The following is a 22,315-nucleotide window of genomic DNA, read 5'->3' on the forward strand; positions in this document are numbered from 1 at the left end:
GAGGCTCCGGGCAGGTGCTCCCATCCGTCCACTGGCACTTGTCACCCTCCCTGGTCCCCTCCCTGAGAGGGAGGCTCCAGCAGGTTCTAAGTCTCCTGGGGATGAGGTGGCTCTTGCCTGGTCCAGGTGAGACACGGGTCAGCCGGGTGGGGGCGGGGGGGTCTGAAGGACAGCCCTGTGCTGGGCTGGGCAGTCCAGGTTCCCCAGAGGGCAGGCTTCCCTTAGCTCCAGGAAATGACAGACCATGGGGTGCTCCCAGGAGTCTGTCTCAGTAGGGACACAGGCCAGTCCTGGGACACACCATGCCCAAGGACTGAAGGTCCGGAAGCCAGGCGGCCTGGGCTGGAAACCCTCTGCTGGCCGGATGAGCTTGGGCACGTGGCCTAACCTGTCCATGCATTTACCTCCCGATCCGGATGCAGGGACAGCAAGAATCCACCTCACAGGGTGTAATGGGTGACAGCTCATCACCTCTGAGACTGGCCACTGACCAAAAGGGCTGAGCCTTTGGAAGCTCTATTTGTAGGCAAGTGTGGGAGAGCCTGCAGAGAGCTCCCATGAGAAAAGCCCCTGGAGGTCTCAGAGCAGATGTGATGAGCTGTGCTGAGCTCAGCCTGGGCTGGGAGTGCAGGTGGGCTGGGGGGCAGGGGAGATGGCGGGGCAGGGGCAGAAGAGATGGGGGAGGGGAGCCCAGCTGGGAGGGGCAGGGGGAGATGGGGGAGGGGAGCCCAGCTGGGAGGGGCAGGGGGAGATGGGGAGGGGTCAGGGGCCCTTGGGACCATGGCCTGTGTCTGTCCGGTGGGGAGAGGCGGAGGGGGCTCCTGACAGACATTCTGCCCCCTCAAGGGCGGGCTCTAGGCCAGAGGCTCTCAGTGTAGCCTCTTCTCTGCTCCCCACCCTGACCCGAAGTCTCCTCCGGTGTGGGGGCTCCGGGAACTCCGCGCAGGGATGGCCGCCCGGCGCCCTCTCCTCACCACGACCCGGGCTGTGTGGCACAAAGCGACCCCTCCCAACCCCCTCTGGGCACCTGCTGCGGGTCCGCGGCCACCTCGGCCCACTTGGGGGCAGACCCCCTCCAGGGCACGGGGCACGGTGGCGCCAGGCACCTCGGTTGCGGCTGACATTGTCCACGACCGGCCCGCGGGCGCCGCTGGACTGTCCTCCAACCATCCCAGCCAAGACCCTCGGCCGCTGTCCGTGGCGCGCGCTCCAGGCCGGATCTGGAGGCAGCAAAGCGGCTTCGCCTGGGGCGGGGGCGTCAGGGTCCTTCCCTCTCCCCAGAAAGGCGGGCCGCGACGCCTGGGCTCCCCACTGGACGCTTCCCGGTCGGTCCGCGGGGGACAGGCTGATAAGGGGTGGTCCTTCCCGAACGAACGCCTCGCTGGGGAAGAAGACAAGGGGGTTGTGATTTCCAAACTGCGAAGCGGGGCGGGGGTGATGGAGTTAACCAGGCGCGAGCGGGGCGCCCCGAGCCCCTGGGTGCGCGTCCCCCATCCAGGCAGGCGGCGGGGCGCCAGGATTGGGGACGGGGTGGGGGGCGGGGGTGGAGGTCAGCATGTCTTGGTCCCGGAACCAGCCGGTGGCAGGATCCCCCAGTCGCACGCAGTGACTACGGGCCCCCGCCCCTGGCTCGGGCACGTCCCTGGCCCCGGGAGGACGGGAGGACGACGGAAACTTTACCCCGGAGCTGGCCGAGCGCAGCCTCCGCGCCCCCTCCCGGCCGGTGGTCCGCTCCCCCCACCCGCCCTCCTCCCCTCACGTCCTCGCCCGCTTCCCCCCTCCCCCCCCCTCCCCCTCTCCCTCCTCCGTCTCCTCCTCGCCGGCTGGAGGCGGGCAGGTCCGGGCGCGGCCGCGCCGCCGAGCCCACAGCCCCGCGCTCCCGGCCGGGTCGCCGCCGCCGCCGCCGCGCCCCGCGGGAGGAGCGGCGGAACCAGGCCCAGCGGACCGAGCGGCCCGCGCGGCGCGGGGGCATGAAGTTGGGCGCGCGCGGGCCTCGGAGCGGGGGCGCGGCGGAGACGGGAGCCGCCCGCGTCTAGAGCCCGCTCGGTGCGCCATGGAGCTCGGGGGCCCGGGGGCGCCGCCGCCGCCGCTGCTGCCGCCGCTGCTGCTGCTGCTGGGGGCCGGCTTCTTGCCCGGTAAGTTTCGGGGCGCTGGACAGGCCCCCCTTTCGTCCAGTTCAGGGCGGGCTCGGCTCTCCAGAGCCAGAGAAGGGGAGGCTCCTGGCTGCGGTCCCAAGCCGCGGGTGCGCGCAACGGGGCAGCGCGGAGGCTCCCCCACCCTAGACGCAAAGGCTGTCCTGCGGTGCGGACCGAGCGGGGCAAGGAAGGAGTTAACTCGCCCGCGAATGCGGGAGACAGGTTTGGGTGGGGGTGGGGGCTGCTGTTTGGGGAGCTGGACCCAGAAGCTCCAACTTGGGTAAAGAGAGGCGGGGCCCATCTCTCCCCCTCTTTATCCATTTGGCCACATTTTAATGCAGACACCCCCATGCCTGCTCCTGATTTGGGGGACCAGAGCGGTGGCTCCCGCCCTTGACCGCACCCCACCCGCACCTTTTCTGCTCCCCCGGGCTCAGTGGGACAGCCTAAGTCCCAGCCCCCTCCGCCTTCCCCTCCCCCCACCCCCTGGGCAGCCACCTTGTTATTCATAGGTTGGTGGGGGGAATTGAAGCTCCTGGCCTCCCCCGTGAGGGGTGGGCTATACCCTCCTGGTCCAAGGGACCAGGAAGAATAAGGTTGGGCTGGGGAGCTCTGGACTGAGAGTGAAGGGTCCCGTTGGTCAAAGACCGACCTAGGAATGTTGGTGGACCCCCTTTTCACATCCTGTGTGTGACTTACTGGTCACACACAGCTGGTACCCTGTTCCCCTCCCCAAATCCCCTTATGATGCAGTGGCCCCAGTGCAGGTGCCCAGGAGAGACAGAGAGGTCCTCAGATCACAGACTGGTCAGCAAGGCTGGGCTGGGTCAGAGTGGCCCCTCCCAGGAAGCAGAGTGTGTGTTGGGGGGGGGGGTCACCCTTGACTCATGGAAGGCAGTCTGCGTGTCTGTCCAAGAACACAGGGTGCTGGAGTGGTCGTCCGGGTCTGGGTGGTAACTCAGGGTTGCTGGCAGCTACAGGAAGCCGGCTGTCCATCCCCCCTCCCCCTCTTTGGATGGGTCCCCAGTGTCCTGGAATCCTGTGGTTATCCCCACCTTGTGTTTCCAGAAGTCTGCTAGTAGCTGGAGATGCAGCCCCTCCTTCCGGAAGTCACGTCTGGCAGGGAGACTTACCCCAGTCAGCTCTTACCAGATCAGTTGTCTGTTTTGGGGGTACAGTGCAGGGTGCTTGAGGGGTCTGGAAAGGCTTCCCTGAGGAACTTACACTTTTACCCAGAGGGTAGGAGGGAAACCGAGGCCGGAGTAGGGCAGGATGTGCAAATGTCCGGAGGTGGATGGAACTGGAAGGAAGCCAGGGCCAGGTGGGAGGCTGGAGCGGGCAGCCGGTGGGCCCACCATCTTCCGCCCCTGAGCTGCACACCTTCCTGTCCCCACAGCAAGCAGCCACGTGGAGACCCGGGCCCACGCAGAGGAACGGCTGCTGAAGAAGCTCTTCGCTGGCTACAACAAGTGGTCCCGGCCCGTGGCCAACATCTCGGACGTGGTTCTCGTCCACTTCGGGCTGTCCATCGCACAGCTCATTGACGTGGTAGGTGCCGAGGGGAGGAAGCGGGGAGCGCCGGGCCTCGGCCGTCACACACCCGTCACACACCGCAGTGGAGGTTCTGCCTGAGGGGTGCTCCTGCGCCCTAGAGGAGGCCAGCCTGGCCGGGGCGCCTGGAGGGGCGGGGGGCTGCCGTCTGCTCTCTGTGCAGGCCGCGTGTGTCCAGCCCTGCCAGAGTCCTGCACACACACCCTTGTGGGGGAGCCCAGGGGAAAGACGGGTTTTGTGCACCCCCACCCGGAGCTTTGCTCCCCACCGCCCCCCACGTGGGAACCCACAATGCCAGAGTGTCAGCAGCAGGCCGGGGCCATGTCCTTCAGAAGCCAAGAGCGGAACGCACCTCTGGGGGGTGGGGGCACTTGCCCGGCTGCGAGTGGTCAGGCTGTAGGAGGTTTTGTGAGTTGAGGGGCCAGGGGCTTGAGACGCGACCCTTGTGCCCCCTGGTCTAGGAGAGACCCGCTACCCACTGGTCTGGAACACGGTGTCCCAGCAAGGCTCGGACAGGTTTGGGTGCATTTATCTTCCTGGTTAGGGACCGAGGAGACTGCTGGGGCGGAGGGGGAGCCGGGGGTACCGTCTCCAAATGGTCACAGCTCTGGAAGGGCAGGGGCATCCATCTGGGGTCGGGGCCCATCCTGTGGGGGAGATCTGACTGGGTAGTGGGTTCACTGGGGTGGGGGCCCAAGTGCCTTGGAGGGGAGGCTCCAGCCCGGCCAGGAAGGGGCCTCAGGGAGCTTGGCTCGCTCACCACGAGGGGGCCCCAGGCCTACGGGGTCTGGAGGCCCTGATCCCAGACTGGTGCCGTGTGTATCCAGTGGCCACCGGTCTTTTCTCCCGTGACGTAGAAAGGCAGCCTGTCCGGCTTCCTGGGCAGCGTCTGAGAGGCTTTGGGAAGGGGGGACAGAAAGGGCTGCGTGCGGGCCCTGTGGGTTGGGAGACCTGGTCAGTCTACCTGTCCTCAGCGGTGTCCAGACTCGAGGCTTCCGGCCTCCTGGAGCCAGACCTCAAACTACGCCTGCAAAGTGCTCCTGGCTGAGGCACTGGGCTGGTGAGCCCGCGGAGGTCCCCAAACATGGGCAGAGGCGGCCCTTGGCTGCCCGCCGCTTAAAGTTCTGAGCCGGACCGTCTACCTGGGTTCCTCGGGGCACCACAGAGCCTCGGCTCCCAGTGCCCGGAAGAGCCTGAGGCCTGGGGCACATTGGCTCCAGTCCTGGTGAGGGACGTGCCTGGCAGGATGAGAGGAGCCCCCAGGCTCCTCTGTGTGCACCAGAGCTGGCCCGGGGCACGCCTGCACACGCGCGTGCTGATGAGCGGCCCGGTGGCACACGTCTGGGCCCCTCTCTGCCCAGCCCCTGCAGGGCTCATGCATTGGCTGCAGGGCTGTGTCTGGGCAGGGCGTGCTCATGTGTGTGAGCTCACACCTGCAGGAGAGCCAAGGACTCCCTGGTGAGGAAGGAGGCCAGGCCCTGTCACCTTGAAGCTCGTCCTGAGCCTGGGGAGGTCAGGGGGTGGGTTGGATGGGGTACAGTAGGGGCAGGCTGTCCGCCGGAGGGCAGGGCAGGACTGGGGCCAGGCAGGGGCGTGATGGGCCAGGCGGCACCGGGCAGGACCGTGCTGCCGAGGTCATTGGACATCGTGTCCAACACTGGCTCCAGGGCCTGCTCGGGTCACACTTGGATGGGTGGGGACAGCCCTGCTCAGGCGGCTGGGTGGCCTGCCCCGGGTGGGTCTGGGGGAGAGCAGGATCAAGGGCAGTGCCTGGGGGCGGCAAGGGACACGGTCCCCTCTCCCTGAACTAGCCGGCTGGGAGCTTGTCCCCCGGGGAGGCAGGTGGGCAGGGGCCCAGGCCTGAGCCTTTGGGGACAAGACCCCACCCTGACCCTCGTCCGGGCACCGGACACCATTCTGGTTTGGTGATCCTTCGGATTTCTTTGGTTTCAGCGGTCTTTCCCACTGGCCTGTGTGTTCCTGGCACAGGGGGTTGTGGGTGGGGGATGTCAGGCCATCGCTGGGTGCAGAGAGCCTTGCTCAGACACTGCCCCCGGCACCCTGTGCCTCTCTGCCTGGCCCCCTGCCCTTGGGACCCTGTGGGCAACGTGCACTCTGAGGGGGTCCTCCCCGGACCTTGGGCAAAGGGCCCACCTGGGGCCAGCCCCCAAATAGGTGTGACCCATGGGGGCTGGGGTGTGCTGTGGCCCACAGAGGCGGCATCAGTGCCACAGGGCTCAGTGTGAGGCCCCGGGACTTCCCGTCCCAGGCCTCCGTGTTCTGCACGGACCCCCGTCCCTGCTGCGCTCCAAAAGGCTCCATCACGTGTTGGGGTCTGACGGCCCAGAGGACGGTGCTCCCCAGCAGAAACGTGGCAGATGGCCCCTCCCCATTCGCCGGTAGGGAATAAGCGGGAGGGGGGGGTGAGGGCAGTGCAGGGCGGGGGCCACGGGACTTCTCAGGGTGTGTGGTCCAGCCTCCTCACCTGGACAGGTGACCACACTGTGACCTCGAGAGGGAACTGGCCGGGCCTCCCGCTCCCACCTCCCCTGTTCCAGCCCCTTACCTGTCCTCAAGGTGCTGAGGCTCTGGTCCTACAGGGCAAGTTTGTCGAGGGGCCAGCCTGGTGAGCGCGGGGCCTGTGCGAACCCAGCTTGCCTTAATGACAGTCGGCCCGAGGCGCAGGCGCCTGGTCACCTAGGACACACCTGCCCAAGGGCGGTCTTGAGCAGCTGGGAGGGTGGAGCACATTGGCAGGGTCCCCGGAGGGCGGCTGTCCTCCAGCAGCAGCCTGGGAGCCATCACACTCGCCATCTCACACGTCTGTGTGGCTGGGGGAGCGCCAGGCCCTGGCCGCCTGAGAAGTCAGGCAAGCCTTGTCCCCACTCTCCTTCTGGGAGGGTTCAGGGTCCTTGTCCCCACATTCTAAATCCCCTCGGGCTGACCATCCTGGGCTTGGTTGCCTCCAGGGACGGGGCACTCACTCCTTCTGAGGTCGCCTGCTTCCCGTGTTCAGCACAGGCCTGTCTTTGTGGGTGAGGAAAATACTCAGGGCCCAGAGAGTGGGGGGTGAGGGGGAGAGGGGGAGTAGAGAGAAAAAGAGGAAGGGGGGAGGGAGATGGAGAGAGAGACAGGGAGGCTCCAGTCACCCAAGGGAGTTACAACAATGGCCCTTCTCTGTGTCCCAGGATGAGAAGAACCAGATGATGACGACTAACGTGTGGGTGAAGCAGGTGAGCGAGTGCGGCCCCCTCCACCCCTGGTTCCTCCCCCCACACCCCTCCCTGCCTGTCCCTCCTCCCCTCCTCTTTCCCTCTCCCCCTCCCTCTCCCCTCCTCTTTCCCTCTCCCCTTCCCCCTCCTCTCCTCTTTCCCTCTCCCCCTCCCCCACACCTCTCCCCCACGGCCCTCCCCCTCCCAGCTGTGGCTTCCCCCCCACCTCCCCCTGTCCCCAGGAATGGCATGACTACAAGCTGCGCTGGGACCCTGCCGACTACGAGAACGTCACCTCCATTCGCATTCCCTCCGAGCTCATCTGGCGGCCGGACATCGTCCTTTATAACAAGTGAGCCCCTGGGAGGTCGGTGGGCAGGGGTGCAGGTACCTGTGTCCGGGTGCCAGTGATCCAGGCCATCCAGGCGCGAGCAAGAGGTGGTGGCCTGTGTGGGCCCCACTGTCGGGAGCCAGGGCTGAAGCCTCTGGAAGGGAAGGGGGGTGAGCAAAGCAGGAGACAAGGGCCCTGGGGGCTCTGTCCCTGCCTGGACCAGCCCCCCCCCGCGCCCCCCCCCCCCCCCGCCCCAGTCCTGCCCCAGGGCGACTGCAGGCCCCAGAGCTGCCCCCCTACCGGCCGCACTCACTGTCCCCAGCCGGTCAGGTGGTCCCTTGCCAAGCACACAACCACCCGGCCCGGCTCGGTGTCCCCAGTCCCCCTGTGCGGTCAGCCTTCCCAGCACCGGCACCTTCACGCTGCTGAGCGAGTGGCCCCCGGACGCCTCCCTGAATCTGTTCTTGGATGTGGTTGTTCTGTGCCAGGAAGCCGGTGCTTTCCAGGCACGGCCGTGGCAGGGGGTGGGCTCCAACTCATCCTTTCCCGGGACCCTTGCTGGGGGATCCTGAGCCCGGGGCAGCCCGACGACGTCCTCCTCTGTCCCTGTGTCACTGCCGGGTCACAGCTGGGCTGTTTGTTCAGGCTCAGGCCGGGGCAGCAGCTCCCGCAGCAGTTACAATTACGAACAAAGCAATGGCAGCACTTAGCTCCCTGTGGACCCCTGCCCTCCCCACTGCCAGACCCCAGCGGGCTGTGGTACAAAGCCCCTCCCGGGCCCCCGGGCAATGGGCCTGACCTATAAAACGTTGCTATTTGATTAAGAACGATTGGGCTCCTTTTCCAACTTAATTGATTCCAGTAATAACAGCGGGAGAGCTGGAGGGTTCTCCGAGATGCATTAGAGGGGGTCAGCTCCATAAGGGGAAGGCTCTCTCCGCAGGGCACGGTCCTCTGCTCTCTACGACCAGCCCCTGCCGCCACCCCAGCCCTCCCGGGGTCCCCGGTCTGCTCCCCACACCCCTCACCCCAGGACCTAGCACCACACCGTCTGAGTGGTGGATTCAGAGGATGCGCATCAGTGTCAGCGCCCTGGGCCCCCAGGGGAGCCTTCCTGCTGTGGTCACACCAGACCCTCCCTGGGCAGGACATGCTGGCTGAGAAGCAGCTCTGGGATCTGTACAGACCCCCCGGGACTGCAGCCCAGGATGGGGCTACACTCAAAGTCCCTCCTTGTTTCTCCTCCTTCCGGGTCCCTGGGGGAGGTGGCGGGTGGACCCCCAGCTTCTCTGTGAGGCTGTGGTCGGCACAGGGGCTTTGTCTGCGCAGGGCTGCGGTGGTGGGCGAGGAAGGGTCCCGGAGCCGGTGGCCGATGGTAGCCAAGCCACGGCTACCAGGAGGGCTCGTTTCCAGGGGCAACGGGAGGCCGCTGACCAGGCTGCTGTCCACTTGAGTGTGGCTGGGTGTTCGCCCTGGGCTACTGGGTGAGGGGAAAGAGGGGGGCAGCTTTCTGGTAGCTTTGGGGAATCCCCTTGGTTGGAGGCCGTGCTGTCTGTCCACTTGGGGGCTTCTCCACGTGAGCCCTTGGGGGCAGAGTGTCTCGCAAGGCCTCTTACACACAGCACCACACGGATGGGGGTTCGCGGGGCCTGGAGCGGGGGGCCCGGACAGGCTGGGACGGCGCCCCTGCTCTGCCGTAGAACGTGCTTGGGCTCTGCCCGTCCAGTCCCGACGTCCACGCCCCTCGGCTCCCCGGAGGCACAGCCCTGCTGGACGCCTGCCGTGGAACCAGACACCCCTGGCGCCGGGCCTCGCCCCCTGCACCGCCGGGGCCTCGGGGCCGGGCCGGGAAGACGTTGGACCCTCCGGGCCGCCTTCTGAGATCCTCTGCTTCCTCAGGACGCGGCCAGGCTGCTGCACATCAGGGAGCATGTCCACCCGCAGGCCCAGGCCACAGGTCCAAATGAGCACGGCCTCCTGGGAGGCGTCTCGGGGATCTGAGCCGGGGCTGGGCCGGGCCAGGAGATGGGGGCCTTGCGGCTGGGGGCACGTGGGGGCGTGGCCGCAGGGGTCAGCGGGCTGTGTCCCAGGAGAAAACTCCGATCCTGTCTGTGGGCATCAAAACCCAGAGGCCTGGGTGCAGATTCCCAGTTCCTGGGGTTGCTTTCCGTGAACTTCTGGAAAATTCCCTGCCCTGCCTGGAGGATCAGGGCTGCCGGGCTCACGCCACCGACTGGAGCCTCTGATCTCCGTGCAGAATGTTTGCTGAGTGGCGTTGGTTCATTTGCTTTGTGCCTCAGAGGGGCAAGGCTTTGGGTTTGGAGGGATGTTGCCGAGGGAGGACAGTCTTGCGTCATCCTGCCGGGGAGAGAGCCTCAGCCCCAGGCCAGCGTCCAGCGGCCCGCTGTGGAAAGCCCCGCCCCTCTTCGTGGGGATGCATTTGCGGGTCTCCACCTGCCACCGACCTAGACGTCAGCTAGGAAGGGTCACGGAGGTCATGGGATCGGGTTGGTCCCACTGAGAGCATGGGGGGGGGGGTCTCTGAGCTGGATGCAGGGGACAGGAGGTGTTCACTGGGGCTGCGGGCTTCTAGGCCCGGGCTGAGTGCACCCGCGGTGGGTGTGGGAAGCAGGGGTGTGGGCCGGCACGGAAGGCTGGGCTCTGAGCCCTTGCTGGGCGCCTGACCCACACCTGGGGCTGAGCAGCTGGTGTCGAGGGTCTGGGGTCTGCCAGCAGCTTCTCTGGCTGAGCTGCTGTGCCAGCAGGTTGTGGCGAACCCCCACCTCCACGGTCTTCGAGCCACTGTCCTTGGGGCCCCGTGGGGCCGTGGGGAGGTTCCCTGCCAGCCCTTCAGAGCCAAGCCTGGGGCTGCCGCTGTCTCCACCTGCTCGTGGCCACCACGCCTCGGGGAGACTGAGGCCAGGAGAGTGGTGACACTGGCCGGGGACCCCGCTGGCAACCAGGGGCTTCCAGCCATAGAGGAGAGCAGGGCCGACTCCAGGAGCCGATGAGGTTCCTGGGCCCCACTCCACACTCGCCAGGCACACTCGTGGAGACAGTGAGGCAGACACTGCTGTCTGGGAAGCCTGGGGTCACAGGCAGTATCCCCCCCCGGCCCTGTTCTGTGCCCACTCGGCCTGTGGACAGGAGCCAACATCTGCCCCCGGCCAAGGGCGAGGCAAGAGGGCGGATGGCCAGGGCCTGGCCCTGTCGTCTCCTGCTCATGTGGCCTGGGGTCCTCGCCTGTGCAGGAGGGGAGTAACCTCACCTGTGAGTTGTGGGGGTAACAGAGAGAGAGTAGCAAAGTGCCCAGTGGTGCGGGCGCGCCTGGTCTGGGGCAGGAGACGGTGACCAGACAGGCCCCCGCCCCCCGAGGTGACCTACAGGGGACCAGGCCCAGTCCCCCGAGACCCTGCGGAGTTCTGTGGCCTGGTGCCCACAGCCATTTTCACGTCCGTGCTGGCATGTGCACGGGGTGTGGGTGGGGGCCAGGACCCTCTGAGGAGCCGTGCCCTTTGCCCTCCGCCCTGGGCCGTGGGGAGGGCCCCCTCGCCCTCACACGGGGGACGGGAGCTCCCCGACCTCGGACCCTTGCAGGGACCTGACCCCCCTTTAGGCTGCCCGCGGGCCCTGGCCCAGACTAGTTCCTGTCTCCAGGACAGAAACGGACCGGCTGCCAGGCCCCCTGCCCGCGCCCCGGCGCAGGGCCCCCTCCCTGCCTCTCCCCCCCACGGGATCGCTGCCAAGCCGCGCGTCCCCCCAGGGTAGGGGTGATAAGCCGAGGCAGGTGGCTGACCACGATGCGCCCGGGGGCCCCCAGCCCCGCCCCGCCCTCGGGGGGTGCGCCCGTGAGCCGGGAGCGGTGCCGGGGTGTCTCACGCCCCTCTCTTCCTGCGCAGCGCGGACGGGGACTTTGCGGTCACCCACCTGACCAAGGCCCACCTCTTCCACGACGGGCGGGTCCAGTGGACGCCCCCGGCCATCTACAAGAGCTCCTGCAGCATCGACGTCACCTTCTTCCCCTTCGACCAGCAGAACTGCACCATGAAGTTCGGGTCCTGGACCTACGACAAGGCCAAGATCGACCTGGTGAACATGCACAGCCGCGTGGACCAGCTGGACCTGTGGGAGAGCGGGGAGTGGGTCATCGTGGACGCCGTGGGCACCTACAACACCAGGAAGTACGAGTGCTGTGCCGAGGTCTACCCGGACATCACCTACGCCTTCGTCATCCGGCGTCTGCCCCTCTTCTACACCATCAACCTCATCATCCCCTGCCTGCTCATCTCCTGCCTCACGGTGCTGGTCTTCTACCTGCCGTCCGAGTGCGGAGAGAAGATCACGCTGTGCATCTCCGTGCTGCTCTCGCTCACCGTCTTCCTGCTGCTCATCACCGAGATCATCCCCTCCACCTCCCTGGTCATCCCGCTCATCGGCGAGTACCTGCTCTTCACCATGATCTTCGTCACGCTGTCCATCGTCATCACCGTCTTCGTGCTCAACGTGCACCACCGTTCCCCGCGCACGCACACCATGCCCGCCTGGGTCCGCCGGGTCTTCCTGGACGTTGTGCCCCGCCTGCTCTTCATGAAACGGCCGTCGGTGGTCAAGGACAACTGCAGGCGGCTCATCGAGTCCATGCACAAGATGGCCGGCGCCCCGGGCTTCTGGCCCGAGCCCGAGGGGGAGCCCACCCTCACGAGCGCAGCTCAGAGCCAGGGCCCCTCGCCCGCCTCGCCCTCCCCGTCCTCCCGCGGCCCCCTGGACGAGCCGGCCAAGGCCCAGGCGGCCTGCAAGCTGCCCTCGGACCAGGTCCCTGCCCCGCAGCCCTCGGAGGCTGAGAACGGGAGCCCCTGCCCCTCGCCTGATCCCTGCCACCCGCCCTCCGGCACCCGGGCCCCGGGGCTCGCCAAAGCCCGGTCCCTGAGTGCCCAGCACGTGTCCAGCCCTGCCGAAGCCGTGGAGGACGGCGTCCGATGCCGGTCTCGGAGCATCCAGTGCTGCGTTCCCCAAGACGATGTCGCATCCCAGGGCGGGGGCCCTGTGGCCGGCTCCCCCGCCTTTCTGAAGGCCAGCTCGGCCGAGCTCCCGCCTCCAGACCAGCCCTCTCCATGCAAGTGCAGGTGCCAGAAGGAGCCGTCCCCAAACACCGCGCTCAAAGCCCGCGGCACCAAAGCCACGCCCCGGCACCTGCCCCTGTCCCCGGCGCTGACGCGGGCCGTAGAGGGCGTCCAGTACATCGCAGACCATCTGAAGGCGGAAGACACGGACTTCTCGGTAAGTTTCTGCCCATGGCTGTGTCTGGAGGTGTCCCTGGCTGGACAGACGCTCTCTGCCTCTCTTTCGTCTCCGGAGGAGGGAGCGGCCAGGGAAAAGTCCAAAGGCCGGGGCCCAGACCCAGGCTACTGAGCTCTGGGACGCACGCACCTCGAGCCCCGACCTTGTCCTGCTCTCTATTCCCTGAGCATCTGACGCTGGTGGGAGGTCCCAGGGGTGGCACTGGGGCAGGTGGCCCAGAGCGTCTAGCGGAGAGTGGACCGCAGGGGTGTCCTTGCTGTTCAGGACACAGGGATCCTGCAGACAGAAGGCAGGCCCAGGACGTCTGGGCGCTATTGCTGGCCTCCAGGAAAGCCCTGTCCAAGTGGGGCGTGGGCTTCTGGGGAGGGGCTGGGGGTGGCTGGGCCCCAGGGCGGAGGAGGAGGAGTAGGGAGAGGGAAGGACTGGGGTCTGGGGCACAGCCCTGCCTCTTCGGCCAGCACCCTACATGTCAAGCTGGGAGTCGTGGGCGCCCAGCTGGTGGGCACTGGGCCCAGGGACGGGCCATCTCTGCCTGACCCCCACCGCTAGGGAACATTCCTTTTTCCTTGTAGTGATGCTTGTCCACCCGTCCCAGCTCAGACTTGGCTGAAATCTCAGGACCTCATGTAGCCAGGAGTGAGGTGGGGACATCTGCAAGGTCAGAGCACAGGCAGAGGAAGTGAGAGGGGTCTCCGGCCCTGGTCAGTCTGCTGGGCCGCTGTTTGCTGGTCAGCCTGGGGCCTGACCTCTGCCCTGCTGCACTGACCTTGCCCTTGTCAACTGTGTCCTGCCTGTCGGTGCTGCTGCTGCCGTGATGGGGACGCTGCTGTCCCTGCCTGCACCTTGGGTAATGGCCCCTGATTGTTTATGGGACACGTGTGGCCCCAGGACCATGTGCCCCATGGCTGAGTGGGCCCTGGAGAGGATCAGGGGTGCTGCCTGCACAGCACATCCCCGGTTTCCCAGGTACCCTGCTGAACCTCAAGAGGCTGTGAAGCTGTTCTGGAGGTTTCCAGAAGGTTCTGCCCTGGACCCCATTTTGCTGCCAGCTCTTAAAGAGCAGATGGTTCCCTAACTCGATGTGGGGGTCCGAGCACTGCTGGGGGATCCGAGCCCTGGTGGGGAGGTGGAGCACAGCTGGGGGTGGGAGCACAGCTGGGGGTCCGAGCAGTGCTGAGGACGGACTGATGCCATTAGAAGTGGAACCAGAACCCTCAGGGAGCCAGCGGCTGGCGGTGCCTGTCTGGGGGGGGCCTGGCCCGTCCTTTATCCGCATCGCGGGTCTGGCCGCCACGACCTGGTTCTGGTTTGGGAGCGTCGCCAGGCTGCCTTGACGGGGACGGGCCTTGGACGCTCTGGGCGGCTTTGTCCGCGAGGGCCTTTCATCCGCAGGATGGGGGACGGGTGCGGGGGATCAAAGACAAAGCGGAGGTGTGTGTGTGTCTCAGCCTCCCTGGGACGGAGGGTCCCGGATGAACTTCTTATTTATAAGTGGCCTTGCTTGCCCTCCGGCTTCGGTTTGCTTTGAAACCCTCAGGATGTCTCTGATGACTTGAGAAATGAGAGCAGAAAATGGCAGTGAAGGGCCCTCTGTGCCCTCCACACCCCAGAACGAGGGCTGAGCCCACCCCTGCCCAGGCGGCCCACCCGCTCAGCCCGCCACCGCTTGTGCCTCTCGGAGCCTCTGCCCTGGGCTGCCCTCTGTGCCTCAGGGTCCCCACCTGTGCGTGGACAGCACGGCCTCCTTTCTAAAGGTGAATGGCCGCAGGTGACATGCCCTCTGGCCTCCGTGTCCGGGACCTCCCCTCAAGCCAGGGCATCCTTACCGCCTCCGAGGAGCCCTCCGCTCCTGCTGCCGTGCCCCACTCCGAGCCTGCCCGCAGTGGCCTGGTCTGCCGTTTGCTTGTCCCCCCCACTCCCGCCCAGGGACCTTAGAGACAGAGCTAAGAGACCCCGCTGACTCAGGAGGGCAGCTGGCCTGTGAGCACCGCCCCTTGGAACACGGTGGGTGGGAGTGCAGGGCAGCTGGGCCTCGGCCGTCGCCTTCTGGACGTGGTCCACTGCGGGGGAGGCCCCGAGGGTGCTCCTGGCCCTGACCCTGAATAGCCAAGGCATGTGGGCATCCCTTCTCTGGGCCTCACTTTCCTCATCTGCAAAATGGGGGCGCACCTGATGCTCTCCATGGTGTCCGTCCCAGCTTTGGTGAGGTGAGAGCAAACGTCACCATAAAGCAGCCTGGCTGCTGGGGTCCCAGAGGCTCTCCACCTCCCTGGCCCTGGGGCTTCTGGCCAGGCAGGTGAAGTCAGGTGGGCCAGAGCACCAAACCCCAGGCCCGGCCTGTAGGATGCGTCTCTGAGCCCCTCCTGCTCAGCTCGGCAGGCGGTCACCCTGATTACCTGGGTGTCCAGGAGGGGAAATGGAGATCCTGCGCGGGAAAAGTACCAGGTTCTAGAAGGTTTTCGCCGTCTGGAGGCCTGAGGGCGGTGGGCTGGGAGTGACCACACGCGTCTGTGTTTGCAGGTAAAGGAGGACTGGAAGTACGTGGCCATGGTCATCGACCGCATCTTCCTGTGGGTGTTCGTCCTCGTCTGCCTGCTGGGGACCGCGGGTCTCTTCCTGCCCCCCTGGCTGGCCGGCATGATCTAGCGGGACGGGGGCCAGGTGCCCGCAGCCCCAGGTCTGTGCCTGGCTGTCCTAGGGGTTCCTCAACTGCGTGGGGTCACAGCATTTGCCAGATTGTCCCCCTGTTTTCTGCCTACTGTGAGACAGCCTTGGAAAGGGTCACTGCACCCCGGGGGAGCCGGTGCTGGCTCGGTCCTGCTGAGACCTGCCTGGGGGGCGGCCGGGCTGGAAAGGACGGCTAGGAAATGCCTGTTCTTGTCTGGAGGGCGGGTCACCGCCTACGTCTTATTAAAGTTTATCTGGAGCATGGTGACACGTTGGCTTCCTGCCCAGGACACGCGTCCGACCACTCAGCAAGCAACTAGCAGTCCCGACTGTCCCGAGGGCCACGACCTTCCGCCACCGTCAGCCCCCCATTCCCCTCACCCCTGTGGGATCACGGAGGCCCGGGCATCTGCACCCCCACCCACCCACCAGCGTCCTCGGGCTGGCTCTCTTGGCCCCCGCAGAGGCCAGGCAGCAGACTCTGGAATCCCGTTTGCCAGGGGTGGGTCCAAGCAGGGATGCTTTGTTTTGTTTTATTCTGGGCAAATTAGTGATAATGCGAGTTCTGGGCCGGCGTGCGGGGGAGTCTAGCGACAGGCGCCCCATGGGCACAGGTACCCTTCGCACCAGGGACTCTGGACATCTGTCTTCCTGGGGTCCTGAGAAGTCCTGGGCAAGCATTTGCAGACTCCCAGTGGACACGGGTAGTGGTGAAGGTCCCGGAGCAGTGTCCAGTGTCCGGGGTCCCTGCCCGGGCTCTCCCTGACCTCCTGTGGGTCCCCTCTGTACGCAGCCCCTTGGGAGACCCTCTCTGAAGCACAGGTTCGGTGGCCATGGTGAGGGTCCCCAAGGACACCTTGCCCGGGCTGACTCTGGGACCCTCTGCAGTGTGGTCCCAGAGAAATGTCCTATGTGAGGGGCCCCCACAGGCCTCCCAGCCCTGGCTTTCATCCCGCGGCCGGCACAACCGAGGAGCCACAGCTGGGGGACCCGGTGTCATTCCCCCCCCTCCCCCACCCCAAGGCAACATCAATAGTATCCCCGTGACCCTGGGGAAACGTTGCCCTGGGGGGGCGTGGGGGGGCACGTGCTGTCCCCGGGCTCTCCCTCTTTCTCCGGAGCCCTTAGGCCCCGAGTGCCGGGGAAAGGAGGGAGGACAGTGTATTCAGAGGCCACCCAGAGGCCAAGGGGTCTGTTCCTCATGTTGATGGTCAAAATCGTACCTCCGCAGACCCCCTGACTGAAGGGGTGCCATGTGGCAGGTAGGAGCTGGGCCTGGAGCCCCGCCTGGCCCGCGAGGTCCTGGGTCCGGAGGTACTTGGCGGCCTGGAGAGAAGAGTCACGTTCGGAACCCAGCACAGACCAAGCATCCGGTCCGAGGACTGGTCGCCGCCCAGGCCCGGTCGCTGGTCCCGGTCGGCCGGTGCCGGGGCACAGCCACACCCTCACCCGCTCTGTGAGGCGCCTGTGACGCGGACCCTGACTGGGGCCGGAAGGTCCTCACGCCCAGGAGCGGGATAGAGACCCGAGGCTCTGAATGTCCCGCCCCATCCGCCCGGCTCTGACCGGCACCTGCCCGCTGGGGGCCGTCCGGGCGGCCTTCGCAAGAGGTGGGTGTCACATGTCCCCTCAGTCCTGATGGCGTCGGACCCGGCTCCAGATGTGCAGCGGTGGTGGCGGGAGGGCCCTGGCGCTGGCCCAGCCGCGGACACTCGTTTTTGGATCAGGAGAGACCGCGGAGCCGCTGGGACAGAGACGCTGCCTTTCCCATCCCTGTTTTTGTTTCTTTGTGGAGCTTTTTTGAGACTCAATAAATAATGTCAGAAAATCACACACAAAAACCTAAGTACCGGGTTCCCCTCACGCCAAATGAGGGGACGACACACACTATTTTGTCGTATTTGCCTCCACGGTTTTGCTTTTGGGATCGAGGCAGATTTCACATGTGACCAAAGTGCACAGTCTCAGCCCTCACCTCGGGGAGTTTTATTAGACGAGACACCAAGGACCTGGGACTCCGCTCCGCACTCAGGGCGCCAAGGTCGCCCGGAAAGCCCACCGGGCCCCTTCTGGTCGTGAGTGGAGCCCTGCGGCACGGGGTCCACGGGCATCGCCGAGACCCCTCGTGGTCCTGGGTCTGCCAGTAAACGCAAAGGAGCTGCTCAGCGCTGTTCTCCACCCGAGCAAACGGAAACGCGTTTTCTTGCCCGTCACCTGTGAGCAGACCGTCCTTCCCGTTTTTGAGGATTATGGCTCAGGCCGCTGTGACCGCACAGGACCGTGCCCTGAACTCTCTTCGTATTAACCACGTTCTTATGTTCTGTATCTTGTGATGTTTGGCATCTTGGGGGCCTGAGGACAGACGCCCCCCAGGGCCAGCCCGTTTTGGGGGTGGTGGACATTTGCCTGGAGCGGGACATGTGTGTGCCACACTCCCTCCCACCCCACCCTCCCCCCCGCCTGGGGCCAGGCGTCACCACCGGCCACTCCGAGCAGCTACTCCCAGCCGTGACACCGAAGTCACCCAGGGCCAGGTCCCAGGCAACGAAGGCGGCTCTGTGCACCCTGCCCTGCAGGTCCCTGGCCCAGGCCTTCCCCTTGCCCTGCCTGGTGGCCCTGTGGGCATGGCATGCCCTCTTGGGAAATTGAGTCAGATCCTTCTTTCAATGGCACTGGTCTCTCCATGGCATCACATGGTCACCTGCACCAGATGAGACGGGGCACAGAGAACTGTGGGCGCACACGTGTGCGAGGTCCAAAGCGACCGTGCACCTCCCCCTTCTCACCAAGTTTCTAAGTCCCTCGACGGCACGTGGGGCAGCAGACCAAGCTGGCCAGGGCACGTGGACACGCCCTGTGGCCCGCAGCGGCAGGCCTGGGAGTTTCCACGGAGACCTTGGAAACTGCTTAGTACCTGAACCTTTACGGGCCGTGCCCGTGGCCCCAGCGTGCGTCCCCACATCAGTGACTTACCTTTCCTACGGTCCTGTGCTCTGGGACTTTTTATTCTAGAGTTTTCCCTTTCCATCTGAATAACAATGGTAAGTTGGGGGTGGGGTTCCTGCCGGGTTCCCGCAGATCATGCCAGATGCTGTCCACCCGGCTGGCAGGGGTCCCATCCCTCAACTGCCGCCGCGTCTGGATATCTGCCTGTCGCACGGGTGTAGCGACCAGGGCATAGCGTGACCTGTTTTCTCTGGCCGACCGTGCAGCCAGCCCCCAGCCATCCATTAGTCCTGCCTCTTCTGGAATTTGCCGGAGAGGGGACCACACAGTGTGCGCTCGTGCCAGCTTCCTTCCCTCAGCCTGAGTCCACGCTCATCCACGAGCCACACCGGCCGCCCGGTGGGTTGCCGTGGGAGGATACACCGGTCTTTATTTATCTGTCTCCCAGTCGATGGCATTTGGGCTGTTTCCAGTTTGGGGCTGTTAGTATTTCTTTCTTTAAGTTTACTTATTTTGAGAGACAGAGTGGAGGAGAAGAGAGAGGGAGGGAGAGAGAATCCCAAGCAGGCTGCATGCTGTCCGTGCAGAGCCCGATGCGGGGCTTGAACTCACAGACTGTGAGATTGTGACCTGAGCCAAAACCAAGAGTTGGATGCTTAATCGACTGTGCCCTCCAGGCGTCCCTGGGACAGCTAGTATTTCTGCTATGAGCATCTTGGGGCATGTTTTGGTACATTTGTGCATTTCTACTGGCTGTAACCCCGGGAACGGACCGCTCTGTGCCCCGCGGGATCCGCCGTGGTCAGGTGGTTGGCCCACAGGCTGTGTCACTTTGCCTCCCTGCATCAGGGCCCAGTTGCCCCATCCACAGCAAGGGTTGTCATCTGTGCCTTTGGCGGGGACACAGCTGTGCCTCCCTGTGCCGTCCCCTGCATTTCGGTAGCTAAGTAGTGAGGTGGGTTTCTTACCGAATGTTAATCGACTCTTCCAGAAAATGCCCATCATTGGCCTTTGTCAGCTCCCTTTGACCAGCTTCAATGCTGGTCTCTAACGTAATTCTGTTGTAGACAGAGAACTACTCGGTTTGATCTGAAATTGGTGACACTTGTTTTGGGCCAGCCTTCCACATGTGCTTGACGGGGAGGTGTCGCTTGCTGTGGTCTGGGGAAAGTTCTAGCAATGCCGGCCAGGTCAGGTCAGGGGAGAGGTCTGCTCTGGTCTTCTGTCTGCTTTCTCTCCCGATTCCCACGCGGGTGTTAGTGCCACCGAGGACAGCTGTGGGTCTGTCCCCTGCTCCTCGGTCAGCATTTGCTTCCTGTATTCTGCAACCCTGTCACATCGAGGGCTGCCGTGTCCTCCCGGTGAGCAGCCCCCTTGGCCTCATGTCACGTCCCCTTCCTCTCTGGCGCATTCTGTTTTGAAGTCTACCTTTGCTGACAACAACATAGCCACTCAGCTTCCACCTTTAACCGCTAACCTGACTCCTGTTGCTGTTTACGACGTGGACAACCCGTGGCTACCACCCAAGTCGATGGATGGAACACGTCCATCTACCTTCCCTGCGCCTCCCCGGGGAAGCCGCTGCCCTGACCACCATTGTACTAGAGCCTTTGTGTGTTCTAGAACCTCATGTAAATGGAGGACTCTCCTTTGTGCACAGCCTGTTTGCTTCAGCGAGCTTTGCCGTTCATCCCCGGTAGTATGTGTGTGATTTGCTTGTGTCTGTGAATATTCCGCCATTTGTTTATTCATTGATGGACGCTTGGATTGTTTCCTGTTTGGAGCTACGACGGATCATGCTGCTTCCCGTGCGCGCACGCACACGCGTCTTTGTGTGGACATGTTTTCATTTCTCTGGCGCAAATACCTACTAGAACTTCGGGGCCCCAGGAAGCCCCAGGAGGTGTTTCCAGAAGCTTCCCAGCCGTGTGGCCTCGCACCCCTGCTGACAGCCTCAGAGGCACCGTGAGTGGCTTTCTCGTCTCTGAAGACCAGGGCTGTTGAGCGCCATGTCGTGGATTCACTGACCACCCGTGTGTCTTGCTTAGTGAAGTGTTGAAATCTTTTCTCATTACACATCGCCTTCTTTTAATGAGTTGTTAATATTTCTTTCCCATCTGTGACTACAATTTTAATTTCCTTAATGGTGTCTTTTGAAGAAAAGCTTTTAATTTTGATGAAGTGCAATTTATTATTTTTTTCCTTCTATGGTTATTGCTTTATGGACCCTGCTTAAGAAATCTGTGCCTATCCCGAGGTTTTGAGTATGTACTTCTAGATTTCTTTCTAGAAAGCTTTGTTTTAGCTTTTATGTTTCGGTTTATAACACTTTCTGAGCCAGCTTTTGCACGTGGCATTCGATGAGGGTGGTTCATGATTCAAATCTCCAGCTGCCTCTGCACCATTTTCAGAAAACACTATCCTTCCCTGTTGAAACGCCCAGAATGACCACCTCGTACATTCTCCTGGCTTCTGGGTGCTCTAGTCCAACCCTGGCTGCTCCGAGCTGGCTAGAGGCAGAAAGCTGGGTCGTGCCTCTCAGCACAGTTTGGAAGTTCACTTATATTTATTATAATTTCTGCTACACTGGGAAATGTTTCTGTTTACATGTCCTATCCCCTCCCATAAAGGAAATGCTAATCTCGAAGGTTATATGTTCTATTTTCTTCCTCCTCATGGCTGCTGCCAAGATTTATATGTTCCAAGAGTTTAATAAATTGATATCAGGCTGCCCATCTCCAAATAAAGCAAGCGCATTGGTTGCCTTCAGGAATCCTGGCCTCCCACACACCAGCCACAGCGGAACAATCTAGAAGTGCAGAATTTGTCCACGTGGAGGGCTTCTTTGTGCAGTCGGCAGTGAACTTCATCACGTGTCTCAGGGACTGGGCTTTCCTGTGTATTGGATCTAATTTCTGGTTATTTTCCCCTTTCTGGGGAACTGCCCCCCACCCCTCAGGGGGAAGGTGTTTCCCCTTCTGAGACTTTGTGGACTCGGGACATGTTTTTGCCCCATTCATTCCAGTGATAATTCACTGGATGTGACACTTGAGTGCTTTCCCTCAACACTTCGGGTCATCATGCTCCCTCCTTGGACACCACGCTGACTCATTCTTCCAAGAAGTATTTTCATTCGCTTCACCATGTTTTGCATTAAAGAATCTAAGGGAGTATTTTCACAATCGATCCCTTTCAGCTCTCTGAGCCCTTCAGTGTGAGGTCCGAGATCTTCTCTAATTTTCTAATTTTTAAAAACTGCCTATTTGAACATTCCCCAGTCTTCACTTCCCACCTCTTCCCACTTGGACCGCCCCTCCACCTCCCCACGTGGATGCCAACACTCGAATTCTCTGTTTCATCCTTTTCTGAGCCTGAGGGGAGACGTCTTCAAGCTGACCCTGCAGCCCGGCTTCAGCGCGTGTCCGTAACCGCCCGCCCGCCTCGCTGATACTTCTCCTTTTGCAACCTCCATGCCGTGTTTCTGGCTGTCTGTCCTTTCTACTTACTGATTCTGGCTTCGTGTCGTTACATCAATCCTTCCCTCTTTGAACTTGGGAGTTTTAGGTTAATGGGCCCAAGAGTACACCCTTGTCGGTCCTCGTTGGTCTGGTGGGCGCGGCGTGGTCTGCCCGGTGCGTGGCCCTGTCCCTCTGATGTTGTTTTCCCTGTTACTTGTCTCCTGAACCCGAGAGTCGTGCCGCACGTGAGCACGTGTGCGGTGCGTTCATCCGGACACGCACGTGTGGAGGGACTGGGGGTGCTGCGGTGGGCTCACACGGACCCACACGGTCAGCCACACCGGAGGCAGGGCCGGGGAGGGTGGGCGGCAGGGTTGCGCTCTTCCCAGCCCGCTGGGCCAGGACGTCGCAGGTTGAGGACGGGGGGGGGTGAGCTGGTGCCTGCTCCCCCCCCGCCTGGGCTCTCGTGCCCCGGCTGCACCCTGCCTCCTTGAGCAGACGGTCCAGAGCGGGCATCTCCCCCGGTCCCTTCTCTGACCGTGCCGCTCCTGGGCCAAGCCTGCCTGCAGCCCAGGGAGCCAGCCCCAAGGCTTCCTCTCACGCTGAGATGGTGGCCGACACGCTGCCCACCTGAGACCGGACCCAGCACCCCTCTCCGGTGGGCTCCCGCCCCAGATGGCTCCCGCAGTCGCTCTGCCACCGCACCCCTCCCAGGCT

The 22,315-nt window shown here is 63.8% G+C and overlaps 1 protein-coding gene across 2 annotated transcripts; it reads left to right on the top strand.

Moving 5' to 3' along the window:
- Positions 1-1,889: 1,889 nt before the first annotated feature.
- Positions 1,890-17,594, top strand: CHRNA4 (cholinergic receptor nicotinic alpha 4 subunit). 2 transcript variants are annotated; one of them, XM_027046657.2, is made up of 6 exons: positions 1,890-2,135; positions 3,532-3,683; positions 6,875-6,919; positions 7,141-7,250; positions 11,129-12,506; positions 15,048-16,313. In XM_027046657.2, the coding sequence occupies exons 1-6, from the start codon at positions 2,054-2,056 to the stop codon at positions 15,171-15,173; spliced, it is 1,893 nt and encodes a 630-aa protein (XP_026902458.1). In that variant the 5' UTR covers positions 1,890-2,053; the 3' UTR covers positions 15,174-16,313. The 2 variants fall into 2 exon arrangements, with proteins under 2 accessions (XP_026902458.1, XP_026902459.1); XM_027046658.2 differs by lacking the exons at positions 1,890-2,135; positions 3,532-3,683; positions 6,875-6,919 and having other exon boundaries at positions 11,265-12,506; positions 15,048-17,594.
- Positions 17,595-22,315: the final 4,721 nt, after the last annotated feature.

The sequence above is a fragment of the Acinonyx jubatus genome, chromosome A3 (assembly GCF_027475565.1).
Source record: "Acinonyx jubatus isolate Ajub_Pintada_27869175 chromosome A3, VMU_Ajub_asm_v1.0, whole genome shotgun sequence".
Taxonomy (NCBI): Eukaryota; Metazoa; Chordata; class Mammalia; order Carnivora; family Felidae; genus Acinonyx; species Acinonyx jubatus.